The sequence below is a fragment of the Sorghum bicolor genome, chromosome 8, assembly GCF_000003195.3.
Source record: "Sorghum bicolor cultivar BTx623 chromosome 8, Sorghum_bicolor_NCBIv3, whole genome shotgun sequence".
In the NCBI taxonomy this organism is placed as follows: Eukaryota; Viridiplantae; Streptophyta; class Magnoliopsida; order Poales; family Poaceae; genus Sorghum; species Sorghum bicolor.
The window spans coordinates 42,257,187-42,279,347 of NC_012877.2; the positions used below are offsets into that span (position 1 = coordinate 42,257,187).

The 22,161-nt window shown below is 39.7% G+C and overlaps 1 protein-coding gene across 1 annotated transcript; it reads left to right on the forward strand.

Annotated features, from left to right (window-relative positions):
- On the forward strand, positions 1,369–5,150 carry LOC8061256 (ABC transporter F family member 1). The gene is made up of 5 exons (XM_002442069.2): positions 1,369–1,705; positions 2,685–2,758; positions 2,867–3,077; positions 3,182–3,416; positions 3,801–5,150. Exons 1-5 carry the CDS (start codon positions 1,496–1,498, stop codon positions 4,856–4,858), a joined length of 1,788 nt encoding a protein of 595 aa, XP_002442114.1. The 5' UTR covers positions 1,369–1,495; the 3' UTR covers positions 4,859–5,150.

Below are 22,161 nucleotides of genomic sequence, written 5' to 3' on the forward strand. Positions count from 1 at the left end.
ATATGACTTTTTTGTGTTTTATTTTTTTCCAGAAACAAAAGGGCCTAAACGTGGCTCGTTATAAATTTTAAAAAATCAATTTTTTTCACAGAAGCTAAACAAAGCTGGGGCACAAAGCACACAACAACAAACAAAACACTCATCACTTAACTTTATTAAAAGTTTTAAAATTCCACAATTTTCTCTCTTTTTGAATTCAATAATTAAATAACCCTTGGAATATTTTAGAAAAAATTTAAATTCTTATTTAATTTAGTGTTTTCTAATAACAATCAAAATTAAAAATTTTGGAGTGTTATAGCTCTTTTCCTATGCTAAATCTCAACAGATCACTCTATGCACTGCTATCTCTACTACCCCTCTTGAGGACCTCTTTCATCTGCCTCTCTCGGTAGAGGCTTTTCAACAATTCCAAGGCCTTTTCTAGCACTATGCAGTCCTTGCAACTTAGTCAGGCTAATGATGTTTGGTCTTACTTTTGGGGTTCTACTCACTTTTCCTCCAAGCAGGTTTACAAACGTCTTATTGGGCACAGTCAGATTCATTCTTCTTTTAGATGGCTTTGGACATCTTGTTGTCAGAACAAAAGGATTTTTTTTCTGGTTAATCCTTTGTGACACATTAAGCACTAGAGCACTTCTTAAGAGAAAAGGGATGTTTCTTGAAGATTATAATTGTGTTTTCTGTTCCTTGAACTTGGAAGAAGATCTACTCCATCTACTCTTTCACTGCCCTTCTGCGATGGCCTGCTGGTACAGTCTACAAGTCTTCATACCAAACTTGGATGACATCTCAACCATCTTGGAATCTCTTAGGACTCAGCTGGGAGTTCTTTTTTATGGAGATCATCATTACTATGTGTTGGTCTATCTGGATGTTGAGGAATGACATTATTTTCAGAAATATGGCGCATACAATTTGAAGATGCAAAACAGTCTTTCAGAAGGAGTTTGCTCTAGTTATACTAAGAGCAAAAGCACGCTTTCACCCTTCAATAGATCTATGGCTAGACAACTTTGTGTAATTTTGTATATATTTTAATTTCCTTTTTTGTACCTTGATTGTTGTACTCAGAGCCCTCCTTTATTTTTCAAAAAGTATTATTAAAATCCCAGTAGGGGCAGAACCCCTCCTGTTTCCCTAAAAAAATGACTTTTTGTGAGTTTTAATTTTTTTAAGGAAAATTTTTCGGAGTTTTGATGGGTGAGTTACAGTTACAGGTGCAGCCTGGGAGAGATGGCCCATCTCGGTCTGCTCATGTGAAAAGAACAGAAAAGCAAACAGCCCAATCGGCCCCGCTGAGAAAATTGAAGCCCACGAAGTCCAGCGAGCCCTTCTCCACAAGGTTAGTATTAGTACGCGGCCAGCCGCCAGAGGCGGGGTCGGAGTTGAGCACTTGAGTTCCCCTTCTCCTACCCTTCACCTCCCTAGCGCCGCCGCCAGCACCGCGTCCCCAACCCCAAGCACTCCAGCGCCCCCGAACCGGATCGACGCCATGGTGTCGGAGGCCAGCAAGAAGAAGGCCGCTCAGAAGAAGGCCGCCGCGGCCGCGAAGAGGGGAGGCAAGGCCGCGGTGGCGTCCTCATCGTCTTCATCTGCGGCCGCGGCCGCCGATAAGGCGGCGAACGGCGTCGCGGCGCTCAAACTATCAGACCGCACCTGCACCGGGGTCCTCGCGTCTCACCCGCTCTCCCGCGATATCCACGTGAGCACCCCCTTTCCGATCGAACCCTCGTCTTCCTGTTGTTTCGTGATTCGTGGTGTGAATCTTTTACGCTCGCGGAGGACCTAGCAGTTCTTTTTTCCAAGGGTCAGGTTTGGGAGGCTTGTAATCGCCGACATCTTTGATCGATCTATAGAGATCTCTGCTGCTCTGTTTTATTCCATGGCGAATCGATCTGTCAAACATGGTGTTGGGAAGTAGTTTTAAGGGGGCAGCTAATGGAAAATTGGAATTTGGTTTTCTTACTGAATAAAGATAGGCACATAAAGAGACAAAATCAGCACATAAAGGGACAAAATCAACTAAGCCCTCTGATAACGCATCCAGTATCTTTGGATATTATGCTATATCTGAAAACAGAGATTAGGGCCCTCACCGTGTTATATGACTACCACTTTTCCTTCGGGAAAAGCAAGTGATAATGTTCCTCGTAGATATCTTGCTTTTTTTTAATTTGGCTGGATCTTCTGCTTATGGGTTAATTGTTCCTATCTCTAGCACAATGTCTATCCTGTTGCAAGCACCATCTATACCATTGATCATTTTCTTTAATACATCACAATCCTAACTAAATGGATGTATGTGATCATTGTCTTTAATACATCGCGATCCTAACTAAATGGATGTATGCGCAGCAGTGAAATTCAATGACCATGTAAATGGTAGTCAGTTGGCAGATATAACATGGAACCAGACAGTCATGACACCAGTTCCATGTGAAGTTCAAGTTTGGCTTCTCTGTAGATTCTTATTATGAAATACAGGCTGTGGCTTCTTTCCTATTACTCGTCCTGGCACTTCCTTTTGCCATTAAAGGAAGTGAAAGTGATCTTTGACCTGTTGTAAATTAGAATTAGAACTCTCTCATATATTTGGGTGCTGCATCTCCTGTCGATTCGTTTAGCCTTTGCTGATTGGTGATTTCCTAGTTTCCTAATAGTCTATGCTTTGGATGTTGCAGATAGAGTCTCTTTCTTTAACATTCCATGGGCATGACCTTATTGTGGATTCTGAGTTGGAGCTGAACTATGGAAGGTAATAAAAATATAAATACATAATGCTACCATTCAGTTACAAGCAGGTATGCTGTTGGAGCACGTCACTGATACCTTTCATCTGTTATACTTTTATTTTATATAACAGGCGATACGGTTTGCTTGGGTTGAATGGCTGTGGGAAATCTACTCTTCTCACAGCAATAGGCTGCAGAGAACTTCCTATCCCTGAACACATGGACATATACCATCTAAGCCATGAGATTGAAGCTTCTGACATGTCTGCACTGCAAGCCGTTGTTACTTGTGACGAAGAAAGAGTAAAGTTGGAAAAGGAAGCTGAAATTTTGGCTGCACAGGTTGAGCTCTTGGAATCACAGAATTGTTATTTTCACATGTTCCTTCTCTATGTACTGTCTTTCTCATGTTGCGAACTGTAAGTTAACGATGGTGGCATTTTTAGGATGATGGTGGTGGCGAAGCACTGGATCGTGTTTATGAGCGTCTAGATGCAATGGATGCTGGAACTGCAGAAAAGCGAGCTGCTGAAATATTATTCGGTCTGGGTTTTAACAAAGAAATGCAGGCAAAGAAAACTAAAGATTTCTCTGGAGGTTGGCGTATGAGGATTGCTTTGGCGAGAGCACTGTTTATGAATCCAACAATCCTTTTGCTTGATGAGCCAACAAACCATCTAGGTAAGTCTTGGGAAATCTAAAATAAATGGAAATGTAATTAGAGTGATGTGTTTTCAGTTGGAAATTTAATTGGAACCCTGCTATCAGTGAAATATTTATTTTTATACAAGAAATTGGAACTTCATATCCATATGCACATTTGCAAAGCCTGCATTTCATTAATTATTAAGGAAGCTTCTTAAAAGCATCGATGGATAGATTCACCCAAACATAAAATGATACCTTCTGAATTCTTATGCAGATTTGCAGTCTTACTTTATACTTCTGAATAATACTGCCAAAATTCAATAATTCTTGTGTGTCCTGTGGAAGTTACTTTTTACGTGCTGTTTTTAACTCAGGTATTGAAGGCATCGTGTTCTAATTCTTTACAATCATTTGCAGATCTTGAAGCTTGTGTCTGGTTGGAAGAGACACTAAAGAAATTTGACCGCATACTTGTTGTCATATCACACTCTCAAGATTTTCTAAACGGAGTGTGCACTAACATTATCCATATGCAAAGCAAGAAGCTCAAGTTATACACCGGTAACTACGATCAGTATGTTCAAACTCGCTCCGAGCTTGAAGAGAATCAAATGAAGCAGTACAAATGGGAGCAGGAACAGATTGCATCAATGAAGGAGTACATTGCTCGTTTCGGTCATGGTTCTGCAAAGCTTGCTCGCCAGGCTCAGAGCAAAGAGAAAACTCTTGCAAAGATGGAGCGAGGTGGTCTCACTGAGAAGGTTGTTAGGGACAGAGTTCTAGTGTTCCGGTTTACAGATGTTGGCAAGCTTCCTCCGCCCGTGCTGCAGTTTGTTGAAGTCAAGTTTGGGTATACACCAGATAATCTCATATACAAGAGTCTGGACTTTGGTGTTGATCTTGACTCTAGAATCGCATTGGTTGGTCCCAATGGGGCAGGGAAGAGCACTCTTCTGAAGCTTATGACTGGTGATCTTGTTCCATTAGATGGCATGGTTCGGCGCCATAATCACCTGCGCATTGCACAGTACCATCAGCATCTGGCGGAGAAGCTGGATCTGGACATGCCAGCCCTGGCTTACATGATGAAGGAATACCCTGGGACTGAAGAAGAGAAGATGCGAGCTGCTGTTGGCAGGTTTGGCCTGTCAGGAAAGGCGCAGGTGATGCCGATGAAGAATCTTTCTGATGGGCAAAGGAGCCGTGTCATCTTTGCATGGCTGGCATATAGGCAGCCGCAACTGCTACTGCTCGATGAGCCGACAAACCATCTGGATATTGAGACCATTGACTCCCTGGCCGAGGCACTGAATGAGTGGGATGGTGGTTTGGTTCTAGTGAGCCATGATTTCAGGCTGATCAACCAGGTTGCTCAAGAGATCTGGGTGTGTGAGAATCAGGCGGTGACAAGGTGGGAAGGTGATATCATGGATTTCAAGGCACACTTGAAGAGCAAGGCTGGTTTATCTGATTAGAAGGCTTGTCTAGCAACCATGAGCTTTTTAACTCTGTATCACGAAGTCCTATTTTTCCAGTAGCAAACTATCGGAGATACTGCTATTGTATCGGATTCCTTAAGACATCCATAGCAGCCACCAGCCAGAGTACCTTATACTACCTGGAATGTTTATTTATATATTTTTTTGAAATGCTATTATGTGTTCTGTAAGTTTTGTAGATTTTGGAAGTTTGGATTTGTCAAAGTTACTGGATTCTATGATCCTTGTGAACATACAAACATAAATTTAGTTTCAAATTCAACTGAAATTTTATTTCTTCAGAAAAAATGATTTTGTTAAGCATTTGAAATTTTGTGAACATACACTTTGATGGCACTTGTTTGGAGTGGTTTTAACACATTGTTGTTTGATGATGTTTACTGTACTGATGTCATGAGTTTCATACCATCAGTTTCATTTGTCTGATAGACATGTATTCTTCAACGCTCGCGTATGACGCTATGCGGCTACCCCAAGTTCGTAGCATCCCTCAATGAGGTTGATATTTCCCATGGTGCCGGAGATTAGGATTTTAAGTTAGTAGAATCTCATAAGATGATGGCCGGAGATTGGGATTTTAAGTTAGAATCTCTCATAAGATGATGGTTGATGGTTCCCATGGCGTTGGTAGCCATCATGAGCACCTGCTGGAATATGAAACGATTAAAAACATATATCCATTCTCGAAAACTAGAAATCATTTCAATAATGTACTAAAACATCGGGCGCCCTACTGTGTCTCCTCTGCCACAACTTTGAATAGTTGAATTTCAGTAGACCCAAATTATTTCATCTACATTGCTAAGCAGATAAGCCCTAGGTAACCATCATCACTTGAAAGCAAGATGAAATCTAAATTTATTGTACCTCATGAAAATCAGATATAGCGTTATAGCTGTCAATCTATTTAATCATTGTATCAACTCTAGGGTAGGTAATAGCAAAAAAGGACATATTTTATCTAGAAATTATGCCACCTTCCTCATTTTATATAATGTAATATTATTCTAGAGCCATTTATATCATTTGGTGAAAAATAATCCTACCTACATTTTTCCTAAAAAAAGGTCGGCCAAACAAGTCAAAGTATTTCGTCAGCTTCTCCTAGATTTTTGTCATTTGCATAATATTCCAATAACTGCGCCCTCAATGGAATGCAGAAATGAAGTATCTGAGACAAATGTACCACTGTCAGGTGTACATAAATAATGCATTTGACAAAAAATTATACCATGTTAAATACAATATTTTGCAGTGGATTTAGCATATGAGAAGTAGAATGACCATTAGACAAAGTTATGTCACATTTGGATCTATTTGGTCTTGGATCATCTAAAGACTATGACATTAACACATTAAACATTATCGCTGAGTTTTTACCCTGAACACAGAAAGCAATGGTGCAGCACCAGAATTTAAGTGGACACCGGAGGTATACAACCTAATAGTTGTTATTAACTTTCTTTATATAGTGAACAAATAAATGCTGGTAAACTCCAAATAGCTTCATCTCTTGACCTTTCTTATCAATGGTGGACGAATAGAGAAGCTACTGTTTGGTAAACATAACTTTGTGTAGCTATGATAATTAGATGATAACACTAAGATCTAAGTATATGCATCTATATATATTGCTGGACTTCATAGAGCCTCAGTTTTAGAAAATAAGCCCAACAATAAAAAACAGCATCCATCATGGAGTGATATTTTCAGGCCACTCATGCTAAGCTGTGCTTAGTGTTAGAAGAGACAGCGATAAAAAAAGGAATTGTAATGTACATAACAGGATGTAAGGACCACAAATGATAGCTCAATGCTCAGAATATGTAAAAAAGCTTTAGCAAAGTCCGTATGACTTGATTTGAAACATATGCCCCATGTTGATACTGCTATGTAAGTAATTTGCTATCTAAGTAATTTAATTTCACTCATACAACAAATTGAGAAGGTAGTTGCAGAATTCATACGTAGTAAGGTTAATATAACCATATCCATAAGAAGACCTTATTTCAAAATTCCCTGGTGCATCTTTTTACAAGAACCACTCAAAGGTTGAGCTATATCAAATATAGTCTGGAAACAATATCTATAGTTGAGAAACATGATATTTACTTAATGCAATTCCCAAATTAAGCAAGAAACATGCACATTCTCCATCAAACTGTCTAAAGCTACACATTTAACCTACCATTAAACTATAAAGAGAAACTAATCCACCTCACTGGATTAAGAGTAATCATTCAACATAAATTGTAGGGTGCTGTAAAATAAGGTGACATGCGGTTCTATCCTAGTAGATGATTGATCCTGATACAAACAAGGAGAGGAGAAACATAGATGATATGAGTAGAAAATGTGTCAGATCAGGATAATTCGCATTTCAACGACCATGGAAGAAAATGTGTCAATTGTCAAAGAATAGATATAAAACGTGGATAAATCACTAGTTCACGCCAAACAGGTTACAATGCCTAAGTGAATGCAACAATGCAATATACTGCTCTAAAAAGCAAACTCTTGAGTTATTGGAAATAATATGTGCATAATGTCAAACATCTCTCTACAACACTGATGACAATTATCATGTAATACCAACAATGTAAATAGTATAGAATTTCTTAAAGACCACTTTAGGAAATGGATTATAGTATTTAACTGTAACAACAGTACATGCATAGGATTTCAGAAGGCAAAAAATAAAGAAGGAATTCATTTCAATCTTTGACAAATTCAAAGGGCGTGCAGAAAAAATGTGGTCACCTCTACTTATCTAAATGGATGGAAAGGGATACTGAAATAAAAGTATTTTGAGGTCATGACTTGCTTTGGTCAATCATGTAAAATCAAAGCATACAATGCTGAGTGTGCAGTCTTTTAATCATTGTGCTCATCACATTAATTTTTACTAAATATATGAACCAAAATGTGTGAACAAATATAAAGCGATATAGGTGATCACAATAAATTTAGAAAAAAAGACAACATGTCATAACTGAACATCCTAAAAATGATCTTTCAGGTAGCATAGGTGATGAAGGTACATGTATTGTCTGGTTAGAACTCAGAAGCACTCTGAACCAAAAATCATGAAATTAGATCATGTGTAAAATCTAACCATTTGCCTATCCAGTACTCATAGTGATCTTGTTCTCTCAACCATGTGACAACGTATCAATAATCAGTGAGGAATGTAAATATGTAACTTGTTATCCATAGTGGTAGAGTAAACTACAGTTATATTTCACTGAGTAAAAGGTGGCACTATGAAAGGAAAAATAGGTAGCAGACATATACCATCAGTAACTACACACTGTAGCTTCTCATGAAGCAAACTGCAGACCCATTTCTTACTAATGACTTAGATGGACATGTTCTACCATAATCCAGAGGGTATGGGTATGGCCTCACCTTGTAAACAATACAAAGCGCAAAAACATCTTGAACCAATATTGCCAATAAATAATACCACTGTTCCTAGAAGAACGCAATGCACATAGAAATCCAAAGGGCTCTAGGATGGAACTGAATTGTTCTATGTGGCTCTTGGAGACAGAAAAGGGGGAATAGGCAGAAATAAACCTCAATACGGATAGCAGAGCCAAAGCACGGGGGAGGAGATGCACCTATGGAGCACCAACATCGCAGGAGAGCAAGAAGACAGTGGATGCCTTTGACTCAAAGTGGACGCCAAGCCCCTCATTGACCTAAACCCATACGCCGACATGGGGATCCACACAGATAAGGCATCCTCACTACTAGCAACCATGGATCTGGCCAACCCCTCCAATTCATCCACAAGAAATACGAGGGGGAAAGCTTACATCAAATCATAGAAGGCCTCCTAGAACTTGCCAACTAATTTCCCTAGATCTACATGCTGTCAAATCTCGCGTTGGCTCCACACGCTCCCCCCATGCTGCTGAGGCTACACAGCTTCCCTTGCTCTAGCGATGACGATGCTCTTGCCGGCATGGGAAAGGGCTAGCGCCTCCTCTTTCATCGACCAATCCATTCGTGGGAGTAGGTGAGGTTAGTCCGATTTGTGTCACCGGATCTTGTGTCACTTAATGCGCTCCACTGTGCCATAGAGGATACGCAACTTCCATGCTTAAGCAACGGTAGTAGGGACACTGTAGGGGAAGGACAGGGCAGGGAGGGGTAGAGGTGCGATGGTGGCGATGACAGTGGTGGCTAGGGAGGAGAGAAAGGGGGGGGAGAGGATGAAGCGAACTAGGCAAGGTTGTGGGATGGAGCATGTGTTTTTTGAATTGGACCGCGGGTTGATTTTGAGAAATTGGAGGCTCTTTTTGCAAATTATGTCGCGACATGTGTCAGCACGCACATGCACCACCAATGTCTCAAATTCTCTGGTGCGAGAAGAGTAGAGTGGGTTTTAATCAACCCTGATACAATAGCTGAGGACCAGTGGTGGATTCAGAATTAGAATCCACATATGGCAAGTTATCCCTATAGGTGCAAAAGCTTCTATAATATTTTATCCACACCCTCACCATAGACGTGACCATGCACACATGTCTACAGTAGCATTTTATTGATATGCGTCTATAATAAGTCACCAGCAGGGGTCGCCGATCCCGTGAGCACAACACACGTCTATAATAAGTCATTACTATAGACGCATGTTTGTAAAAGATGCTTGAGCTAAAACTTCAGACGCGCTTTGATAAAATGGGTCTGTATCAGCAACAGTTACTACCAATGCATGCTGTGGTTTTCGATTCTCGGATAGCGTGATCAAAATCTATGGACACGCCTGGTACACGCATCTGTGGTAACATCTCTTATTGTAGACGAGTATGTTGTTACTGATGCATGTTTCCATCATGAGTCTCTAGTAATCATACTTGTAGCAGACACGTTAGCTCTATACGTGTCTGTACTTGAAACATGAGATGTAAATTGTAATAGATAAGTTCATGTCATCTCTCAAGACATGCATAGTCCTATTGTTAAGCTCATGACATGTGGTTAACAAATTATATGTAGAAGCTAGAAATTAGTGATCACAAATGTCACTCCATCCATTCACAAATTAACCAACAACAACAATATATATATAATGCATAGATAGATGCATTTCTAGTCAAACTACGTGACAGAGTTTGAATCATAGAGTTGTACTACTGCCCTATTACATTATCATCAAAAGTATGTCATTATAGAGTTTTGATTCACATAGTTTCACCAGTAAAAGTTAACACAACATGATTTGTTGTTTGCCAATGGCGGAGGCATTGGCGCCCTATACCTTGCTCTGGAGGTTCTTCACATTCTGAACCATGAACTTTAGGTGGTCACCAAAGTTGTCTAGGTTCTTGTTGAAATGCTTCTCCTTCTCTTCCTTCTCATCCTTCTCTTTCTTAAGTTGTATCCACACTATGCTGAAGACCTTCAACACTGTTGATGGTGGATATACCATAGAAATCCACACTCAAAACACCGTCAACATGCCAAGGTCCCTAGAGTCCAACTCAACCCTCAGATCAACTTGTGTTTTCATCCAACAACAAAAGATTATTGCACATGGATCCATTAGCCTACAAGGAAGCAAGTAACATGACAAGCATTTGGCAAAAGATTGAGCCAATCTATATGACAGATGGGGACACCATCTAGAAGAACCTAGCTAGGCCCAACTTTCATAGGGAGGGGGTCTGTTGACCCCCCTTAGTGGGCAGCTATGTTGGTTGGCTCTCCACCAACTTGAGCATGCTTTCCACATGCTGGTTTCATCGCTACCATCCATCTGAGGTGATTTGGAGGTCAGTTCATCCAATGGTGGTGGGACATGGAGCACATTATTGACGGTGGTTAACATCAATTTTCATTAGAACTTTAGACCCAAAAGAAAACATGAAAACACACTAGTCTAGGGTTTTAACTAACAATTTTCACGAGTTTTGCATATTCTGTATTTTCCTGGGTTTATTTCAGAAAAGCTAAAAAGAGGGATACAAGTGCAAAATAAACATGAAACTTATCCACTACGAGAAACATCACTGGAAGACTTAAGAACCATCTAGAAGACACCTGAAGCCATGGAGGGCCAGGCCTTGTGACCCCTGCCTGTTATGAGTAGATTAGATGGCATTGGTAATATCACTTATTCATCCTATATAGTCTCTTATTAGTATAATAGATTATAGTTTATTACATAGCTTTTCGAGTGGTATAAATATAAATCGACAACCTGGATGAACTCCCTAGGTAAAATGCTACAACGGTATAATTATCTGTCCGCTTGTAGAACCCATTTATTTTACAATCATATTAAATTCATATCTTTTATATTTACCTAGTCACATTAGTACATGTAAATCTATAATAATTTCCTAGCAATATGATTAGGGATGACAACCTACTTCATATTTAGGAATGTTAGTAATTAAGAAGTGGCTAGTTGCTAAATGACAAGTTAATTATATACCGAGCATTTCTGGCATTGTTGCTGGGGGTAGGAGTTATTTCTGCTTTTTGGTAATGATGGTAGTAAATGTCAACAAGCATTTTTAGCGCCATTGCCGTGGAAGGCACAATAAACATAGGATACATTGATAACATGTATACACATGGATAAAGTCATATTACCAATCGATCTCTAACTCAATCAGGTACACCCTTTGTTGTTATCATTTTCTTATCTTATGCAGGGTGTTGAATGAATGGTTTTTCTCTTCCAAGAAACTTTACTAATGATCCAGAGAAACTCCTTAGAAAGAAGAAGTTTGTAGAAACAAGGGACAAATTTGAGTCACCATCGAGAACACCCTCTGGTGCTCAAGCTAGCTCTTCAGAGGAGGCAGCTCCAACACTAGAAGAGGAATTTGAGGAACAAGTAGAATAACAAGCAAAAGAGCATTTAGGTGAAAACCTAGCTCCTGTGTTTGAAAACATGGCTGAGAGAATGGATTCGAGCTCAAGCCTGCTCTCATTACCATGGTTCAAGCCAGCCAATTCTGTGAAAAGGTCATGAAGATGCAAGTGCACACTTACAACACTTTCTAGAGATCTACAGCACCTTCACGATTAGAGGAGTATCAAAAGATGCTATCTTACTCTGTATTTTCCCATTCTCATTATTGGGGAAAGCCAAACAGTGGTTCTACGTCAACAAAGACAAACACAATACATGGGACCTATGCTCGACTGCTTTCCTGGCAAAATTCTTTCCTACCGCCAAGACCAATGCTCTATGTGGGAAGATTGCATGTTTCCAACAACAACATGATGAATCATTCACTGAAGCATGGGAAAGATTCTAGAATTACATTGATGACTATCCTCATCATGGGATACACTACACCACAACCCTTATTCAGCATCTGACTGCAGTTGCTAAAAGTTTTAATTAGCATAGAACGGTGGGTCGCTAAAGGTTACCAAAGGACGGTCAGTTGCTAAAACCGAATAGGGCGATGGATGGTCCGTTGATATAATTATTTTTCTTTTGCGTTGGATGGTCGGTTGCTATACATCACGAACAACATCGGATGGTCCGTGGCTATAGAAATTTTCCATTCGCACACGGTATTTGGGCCTTTCCTGCTGTAATTTTGGCCCAAAATGTCCTAAACCCTAACTCATCCCACATACAGAACAACACGCACTCTATCCATTCCACCGCCGCCTCCAGTCGTCAAGCCCGCGCCTGGCTTCGCCGCTCGCTCGCCCCCGTGCCGGCATACTGCTCCGACGGCCTCCACAGCCTCATCTCCGCCGCCCGGTCGCCCCTGTGGGCCTCCACAGCCCCATCCCCGCCGTCCTCCACACCTTCATCGCCGCCGGCGGCCAAGCCTGCCCCCGCCGGCTCCCTCTCCGTCGAGGTCTTCTCCAAAGAGCGCATGGCACCGACGCCTCCATACCATGCCGGCAGCCACACGGTGAGTCCCAATCTGACCTCTAATTTTGGATTATGGAACCCTGGAGCTGTTCGATATCGATTGAGTCTTGCTGGTGCAAGGGCTTTTCTGTCCTGTATGTGCGCAAGGAACAGATGGATGTTGCTATCAGTTCCTAGGCCAATATACGCCTCGCCTACGAACCTTGCTCCCTGCTCTGCCTGCCCACCATCTGTTCAGTCAAAAGCCTCAACTCAAAGCTTTTGTTTTTTTCATAGGATCTTCTTTAATTGGGTTCAAAAGCTAGCTGATCTCACTTTTTTTTCTGTGTATCCGCCTCTAGACGGAGTTGATGGATTTTCGCTTGTTTTATGAGGGATCTTTATGTTTAGGATTCAAATTAGAGGGTGGTTTTGAGTCCCTGTCTGTTGCTAGTTATTATCTCTGGAGGCAGCATGATCTAATTTTGGACCTTTGTATATGGACCAAAAGAGTTGTGTTTTGGTGGCCGAGGAATCCGTGGTGTAGGAGCCCGTGATGGATGCACCGTTGGTTCATGGAGATAGATAAAGGTGAGATGGTTCTATACTTCTATATCTCATGATTGTGTTTTTTATAATGCTCTGTTGATTTTGTGTGGGATTGTTTCTTATTTCTAAGCACACTATAGTTAGTGTCAAAGAAATTGGTATTGGGGAAATATGGTCACGAGTTTTACTGGTTAAGCCTTTGTAATAACTTTGGTTTCCTATGAGTATCTTCTTGCATGCAGCATGCAATTTTTAGTCTTCAGATTTTTCAAAGATGGGATTTTCAGTATCCCGCAGACTGTTGTTTGTTTTCATCATATTATTTTGTTGATCTACATGTTGAATTTAAATTTACTGGATGTGTGGATTGGACTGAGGACAACATATTAGCCTGAATTTACATGTCCTTGAATTTACAAGATCACATATAGGATTATCAGAACAGCCTGACATCCTCATTATATATGGTAAATACCAAATGTACTATAGAGCAGAAACAAGATTCCAAAGCAACTATAGTTCATTGAAACAATCCATTTAGTGTTTTTGACAAACATGGCTGCCACAGATAGCATGTACTATGTTAAGCTAGGATAACATTGTGTTCATTAGCTGAAAACTTATGATCTGAAAATTCAGTTCTGAAAAATAATGTATGGTAGGTACTCGTACCAAAGTAATTTTGCCAATTAGCTGAGAAAGTAATTCTGAAATAGTGAAGGATGGAACTAGTCTAACTTTGTGCTGCCTATAATGCACACTTTTTTCAGGAACTTCTAGCTGCTGCTAGCCAACATCTTTTCAACAACAATGTGCAGTTTTTGACGAAGATGGTTGCCACGGATAGCATCTACTATGTTAAGCTAGGATAACATTGTGTTCATTGTGTTCATTAGCTAGGATTAGCCATGCTATTGATCATCAGCTATATGTTCAAACAAGGACTAGTATAAATTTTGGTGTATGGCTACTCCAAATTTGTGTACATGATTTAAATATGGCATCCATCTTGAATGTTTGATCCAATGTCTATGAGTTTAAGATATATAAGGTTTTATTTTTTTAATCCTATTCAATTGATCCCAATGGACTGTCAGTTGCTAAAAGTTCATATTACAATGAACTGTCCGTTGCTTAATGTCCTAACATGCCGTCCGTTGCTAAAAGCTAGGGCGATGGACGGTCCGTCGCTAAAGATAAAGTCTGTCGCTATATACATAAAACCACGGCTTCAACAGCAACTGTTGAGGTCCGTCGCTATAACTTTTAGCCATGGACCGTCCATCGTTATACATCCCTTACAACAACTTCAAGTCAGTCGCTGATTAAGGGATATGGTGTAGTGATAGAGGAGTGGATGTTAATGCAGACTTTCTATCACAGGCTCATCTCTAGCACCCGTGAGTCTATTGATGCTGAAGCTGGAGGAGCTTTCCTGTCACTTAAGCTCTCGGACGCTAAAGCACCTGTTGAGAAGATGGCCTCAAATTCAACATGCAATGCAGAACATATTCAGCCTCGGAAGAAAGGGGGAGGAATCCATCATCTCAAGGAAGCTGACATGGTCACTGCCAAGCTAGACCTCATCATGAAGAAGCTCGACATAGAGAAGAAGGAAGTCATGCACATCAATGATTCCCATATGACATGTGAAGAATGTGGAGACTACGGGCACTCAGCTGTTAGGTGCCCTACACTGCAAGAGGATGTGAACTTCATCAACAACAACACCTACTATTATCCTCCATAAAATCAAGGGTGGAACCAACAACCTCGACAAGGTAATTACCAAGGCAACATCCAAGGTAATAATTTTAATAATTACAACCTTCCACCTTTGAGATAATTAGTTACTAGTGAATCCAAACTACTAGATCAAATGACTAGGAAACTAACATCAAATGATAAAACTTTGAAAAACATACATACTAGAATGGATACTTTTGCTTCTGCCATAAAGAATCAACATAGTTTCAATATAATGCTAGAATCATAATTAGCTCAATTAGATGCTGCTGTTCGTCCATTGTAAAAAGGCAAGATTCCAGGCCAACTAGAAGATTTAGAAACTGCTAACCTTGTTGATATTCACAATGCAACCCAATATCATATTGAGCCTGTAGATGTACAATGTATTCACCACTCTACCACAGAAGATGGGAGACCCTGGAAGACCTATTATTCCTATCTCTATAGGACGCTACAGCTTTCCAGAGGCTATCTGTGATTTTGGCGCAAGTGTCAATATCATGCCCATGGTAATAAATATTAAATGATCCCCTGTTGTACACAAATATGCGTTTGCAGCTTGCAGATCAGTCCATTTGCTACCCTAAGGGAATACTAGAAGAAATTGTCATTAGAGTGGGGCAGTCATATGTCCCAGTTGACTTCGTGGTCATGGAGATAGGAGTAGATGAGAAGGCACCCATTATTTTGGGCAGACCATTCTTTGCACAACAATAGTCATCATCTATGCAGAGTACGCCAAGATTGTCCTATCCATCAAGGATAAGAAAGAGAGATTCACATTCAAGAACCGCGTCCTGAAAGCTCCTACAACCCCAAAGCAATTCCATTAACAAGAAGAGCAAGAACAACAACCAATGCCGAAAAAGAAGAACAATAGAAACAACAGAAGATGGAGGAGGACCAAGCATGCACTTGCAGAGACAACTCAATTGATCACTGCTCTCAACACAGAGAATGGTCATATGCTACCCAAGCCATTTCCAATTAAGAGAGGTGATCTAGGTTTCCCATCATTGAATGCACAATCAAAGACACCACCTTCACCACACCATATGCGACACTAGATCATGCTGCAACATAATGTCAAAACAGGTATACGATGAGTTATTTGATTTACCTTTATACCCAAGATGTATTCAACTACAGATGGCAGATCAATCACTAAGGTTCTCTGAAGGAGTGGCCAAGGATGTCATGGTAAGAATTCAAGGACAATATATACCTGCAGATTTTATAGTTCTTGACATGCAAGGAGACGATGATTCTTCGATCCTCTTAGAAAGACCGTTCCTCTACACAGCCAACACCAACATCTACATCAGATCCAGGCATATCCACTTCAACCTACTTGCCGGAAAGGCTTGTCCACACAAACTAACCATGAGTAGATCAGGAAGCAACGCAACAGGAGAAGACGCCAAACCCACCGTCAGGCTACCCAGCCTCACCGCGGATGGGAAGACTTTCCTAGCAAGATTGTGAAATATGAAGATTGCTTCATGAAGCAAGAAGACAACACGTGAGCACCCCGCTGGAGTGAGTGGGTAGAAGAAGCTAAAAGGATGGACCAAATCCCCAAGGAAGAGAAAGAGGAGATCTTAGCACAATTAGAAGCATGGGAGAAGGAGAACAAAGATGAAGAGTTGGAGCCAGAGAAGAAAGAAGCAAAAGAGACAGAAGCGAGATGGAAAGAAGACGTACGTGACGCATCACCACGAAACGGGGAGTTGACTGAGGTTACCTAAGACGATGAACCCACTGAGTAAGTGCTCCCCTCTGTCTGAGTCCTATCTATAGACTTTAAATCCCGTACCCTAGCCATAATGTTAGAATGGTAGTTATCTCATTTAATGCATTCGTAACTTATCTAGTAGCATAATTTTGTTTACATAGTAAAGTATAAAATGGTAAAAATATTTCCTGTATTATTCATGGCATCACAAAGCCCCATGTGGATACCCTATGATATTTTCCGAAGGAATATCTGCTGTGGTGGCATAAAAAAAAGAAGAGAAAAGTGATATCCTATTTAAATTAGACAACATTAAAACTAGCTCATAAAGGAGATCAATTACTCTTTGGCTGACCGCTAACCCATTTGAGCCTCAAGTTTTGGGTTTCTTTTTTGTGGAGTATTTTATGCAGGAAGAATATCATAGTTAGGACAGAGTCTATCAGTGGTAACCACCAGGTTCGCTACTGGCTAGCTCACTCTGAAGGACGTCTACATCAGATATTGCAACCATCCAGCTTGGGGGAGGAGCATCCCCTAGTTATCAGGTGACTACACCTAGGTGATTATTAATTTACTTTATATAGATATTCATAAAATACCAAAAATATGTGGGCACATGAAGGTCCACAAAGTCATGAGTCTTTTATCATGTATTTAATATAAAACCATAAAAAGATATATAATAAATTAAAACAAAACAAATACTTAGTCATATACATATTAGAGTATAATTTAAAGTTAGTCCCGGCTAGAGCTAATTAAAGATTGATGAACATAAAAATTTGTCTTGGAGATGATGAATAGTTGCTCTGTTATAATGCTCACCAAGTACCTAGCTGCCAAACTTAAATCTCCCTGGTTCTAAACATGGTTGTTTTAATTGGAGAATTTATTCTGAATCTTAATTGTGGAGGCATACGCTTGCGCTAAGTCCTGGTAGTTGATTAATAAGATTCATGAAGGTTGAGCTGCTATTTATCTTACTCCTAGCATTGCTAAGTTCTGGAGGTTTATTTTAGAAAAAAAATCTAAAATTTACATGATGATCCCTTGTATTAGAGGATAGAAAAAAAACCTTTTCACATTTAAGCTACTTGCTTTGCATTGAGTTCAGTCAACCTATGTTGTATACCTTGAGAGAGTTTCGTCATGCTTTTAAAACCAAGAAACACTTGCACACTGTAGTCCACATATGCATTATTCCTACTTTAGGAGTAATCGCAATCATTCACCATATTTTCATACATGTTCATCATAAAATGTTCTCCTCCTACATTGGGAGAGGACACAAAAATATACAATCACCCTATAGGATAACCCCTATCTTTAATGCTCTAAGTCCTAATTATATATCTCAATTCATTTATTGTACTCAAAGAATGCTTGTGGCTAAGAGAGAAAAAAAGAGAGAGAAAGAGGGGAGTAAAAGATGGACAAGTGTCCTAGTGATTAAAACAATGGGCACTAGATGCCCGCCTCCCTGAATAAAAATAAATAATAAAGATAGCCCATGTCTTTCCTGAAAAGTTTCAATTTCCCAAAGAAATAGAAATTAGCCACAAATACCACAAATGCACCTATCCATCATATTCCATCAACCATCACCCCTCATTTTTTTATCATTCTTATCATTCACTTCATTCACTGCACTCACAACCACATATGATTTGATTGTATAATTAGTTTCGCTGGATCCATGGTTTAACTATGCAATACATGCAAGTAGGTTTGAATTGTCTTTCCCACCTATGAGCTCCACATAAGCCAATTAGAAGTAGGGTGAGAGAGAGAAGGCACATTCACTTGCCTTGGAGAGGATCCAAAAATACAACATATGAGAGACTAGAAAGGGTCATACAAGGAATCTCTGAGTTTTATTTGAAAATATTACAAAACTCTAGAATAATTGTTGATCAAAGAGTGAGTAACATAGCGCTTGACTTAACCATTCTGTCTTTCAACTTCTCAAGACCTAAGTGATAGCTATAAGCCCCATCATGAAAGGTAATATGGGTGAGTCTATCTTTGCTCAGGGATGAGAAAAAGGTAAGCTTGGGGAGTTTGTTGACGGTAGATAAGTACTCTTTTTAACCATCACTGAGTCTATCTTTGCTCAGGGACGAGCATAAGGTAAGCTTGGGGGAGTTTGTTGACGTTAGATAAGTACTCTTTTGAACCATCAACGTAGCATGGGAAAGGACTAAAATCATAATATCATCTAGCTATAGGGGTTATCACTAAAGAATTCCATAAGTTTTGGTGAATGTCTATTTCTGTAGGGTGTCAGTTGAAAATAACCAAAGATGGTCCACATGTCAGGTTTACATAGAGAGAATACCACAAACGTTAACTTCTCTATAATCTAGAACCTTCCAGGAGGCTCTAGATCAAAAGGGAAGCAAATTGGTTCTGGTAGCTAGGTGACCGCCCGGTGATCTCCACCAATCACAGCTAACCTCACGGATCCTGCCTCCACCGACTTTGAGGAGTAATTTTAAGCGTACGTTTAGGTTGATTTGATTCAAGGGTTGTGGTGCTTCCTAGGGGTTATAAATACAAGTCTGACCCCCCTAGTGGCATATCCTTCATCTCCTTCATTATCTACATCCAGAGCAAAAACTAGGGTTTCATCAAGTATAGAAGTAGAGGTCCCTCTAGATCTTCTAGTTCTAGTTCTAGTTCATCTAGTTGTAAACTAGAAGAGGGAGAGAGCCGAGGAGGAGCTGGATCTGTCAGATCTTCCTCAACATTGTATATTTGCAGCAGCCAGTTTGTCTTTGGTTAATCTCCACGTACTTCAATTCTATAATTCCTAAGTTCTTTATTCAATCTTCATATTTACTTTTTAGTTATTTATTGGATTCTCTCTTGCATCGAGTGCTCTAGTTCTTGGCGGTGCTAGAGTAGTAATTAATAGGTTAAGCATGGTGCTTAGTCTTTCAATTACCTAGAATTACACCCAATCTAGTGTATTGTTCTGGTTGCCCTAGGATCGTGATAGTCCTGATGGTCGACGTATTCCACCATGTTCGAATTGGTGTTGTAGGACCGTAGTCAGGGCTTCCTAGCCCCTATCTCATCCCATTTTGTGGTTAGTGTTCTGATGTCCCAAACACATAACCTTAGAGTAAATCTTGATTCCTAGATCAACCTATAGGACTCTTAGGAAAATTCCTCTCTACCGTACAAAACAATATATATAGTTATCCTTGGGTGATCTAAATCTTAACTAGTACACTTCATGTTCCCCATGGAAAATCGATACCTTGGAATACTCCTAGGTGAAAGCTACATCGGTATCCATGCGCTTGCCCATTTTTTCTTTGTGTGTTTAAAATACCCAACAATATCATGTCTATGTCTCTTGCAGAACATTTAATGCAAGACATGACATTAATCCCAATAATAGAATTCATGAGAAGTCTCTTAGGACATATTATCCCTAGTTGAGGAATCCTACACATCCTACCCATTTAGGTAGAAGGTACCCTAGTGTGTTTAAGCTTTTATATCTTTGACACATGGGACTTCGACCTGTTGATAGGACAACCTTTTAGGCGACTTCTCTATGAAGGACAATCTAGGAAGCTAAAAATTTTCTTAGGCAAGAAACTTCAATTCCCATTGTCCATTTTGCACTCTTTAAACTCTAGGACCAAACCTTGTCCACAAGAAGACCCATTAGAGGAATTTAGAGCTACATCCTTAGACTTTTTAGCCAAACTAGGATTAGAAGATGAAGCTAGATTCTTCATAGATGAAGAAGCTGACCCTTCTGAGAAAGAACCTTTAGATGAGTTTGCAGTACCACCTAAACCTCCTATTGAGCTTAAACCTTTACCAACCGGTCTTAGATACACTTTTCTTTGTGATGATCTAGAGTCTCCTGTCATTATAAGTGATAAACTCACATAGAAGCAGACTCTTCGTCTAATGGCAGTCCTAGAAAAACATCACTCAGCCTTTGGCTACTCACTCCAGGACCTCAAGGGAATTAGTCCTCCTCTTTGCACCCATCACATTCCTAAAGATCCTAATATTCCACTATCTAGAAAACCCCAACGTAGACTCAACAATGTCATGAGAGAGGTTGTAAAGAAAGAAGTTTTAAAACTATTGCATGTAGACATCATTTATGCTATGCTGCATAGTGAGTGGGTAAGCCTTGTTCAAGTTGTACCTAAAAAGGGAGGTATGACTGTTGTCCAAAATGAAAGGATTGAGTTAATCCCTCAACACACCATCACAGGATGGTCGATGTGCATAGACTATAGAAAGCTTAATAAGGCAACTAAGAAAGATCACTTTCCATTGCCTTTCATCTATGAGATGCTAGAGCGGTTAGCCAACCATTCTTTATTTTGTTTCTTGGATGGATATTCAGGGTATCACCAAATCCCTATCCATCCTAATGACCAAAACAAAACCACCTTTACATGTCCCTATGGAACCTATGCCTATCGTAGAATGTATTTTGGGTTATGTAATGCACCTGCTTCTTTTCAAAGATGTATGATGTATGTATTCTCTGATATGATTGAAAACATTATGGAAGTTTTCATGGATGAATTTTCTATTTATGGAAAAACCTTTGATGATTGTCTAGAAAACTTAGATAAGGTTTTGCAAAGGTGTGAGGTAAAGCACTTAGTCCTTAATTGGAAAAATGTCATTTTATGGTTAGAGAAGGAATAGTGCTAGGACACTTAGTGTCTGAAAGAGGCATTGAGGTAGCTAAAGCTAAAATAGAAGTAATCAAACATTTACCTCCGCCTGTTAATGTAAATGGAATTAGAAGATTCCTTAGCCATGCTGGTTTTAATCGTAGGTTTATAAAAGAGTTTTAATTCATTGCTAGACCACTTACTCGCTTATTGGCTAGGGATGTTCCTTTTGAGTTTCATGATGCATGTTTACAAGCTTTTGAAATTCTTAAAAGAGCACTTATCTCAGCACCAATCATTCAACCCCCTGATTGGTATCTACCTTTTGAAATTATGTGCGATGCTAGTGATTATGCTGTGGGGGCAGTACTAGGACAAACTCAATTATGCTACTACTAAAAACTCTGACAGGACCTCAACTTATGCTATCAAAACTCTAATAGGACCTCAACTTAATTATGCTACTACTAAAAAAGAGCTCCTAGATATTGTTTTTGCTATTGATCATGCTGCTTTAAAATATTTGCTCACTAAAAAAGATGCTAAACCTCATTTGATAAGATGGATTTTATTACTCCAAGAATTTGACTTAGAAATAAAATATAAAAAAGGAGTAGAAAATTCTGTTGCCGATCATTTGTCTAGAATGCAATTTGAGAATCCCTAGGAACTACCCATCGACGAATCACTTCGGGACAACATGCTCTATGGAATCAACAAATCTGACTCCTAGTATGCA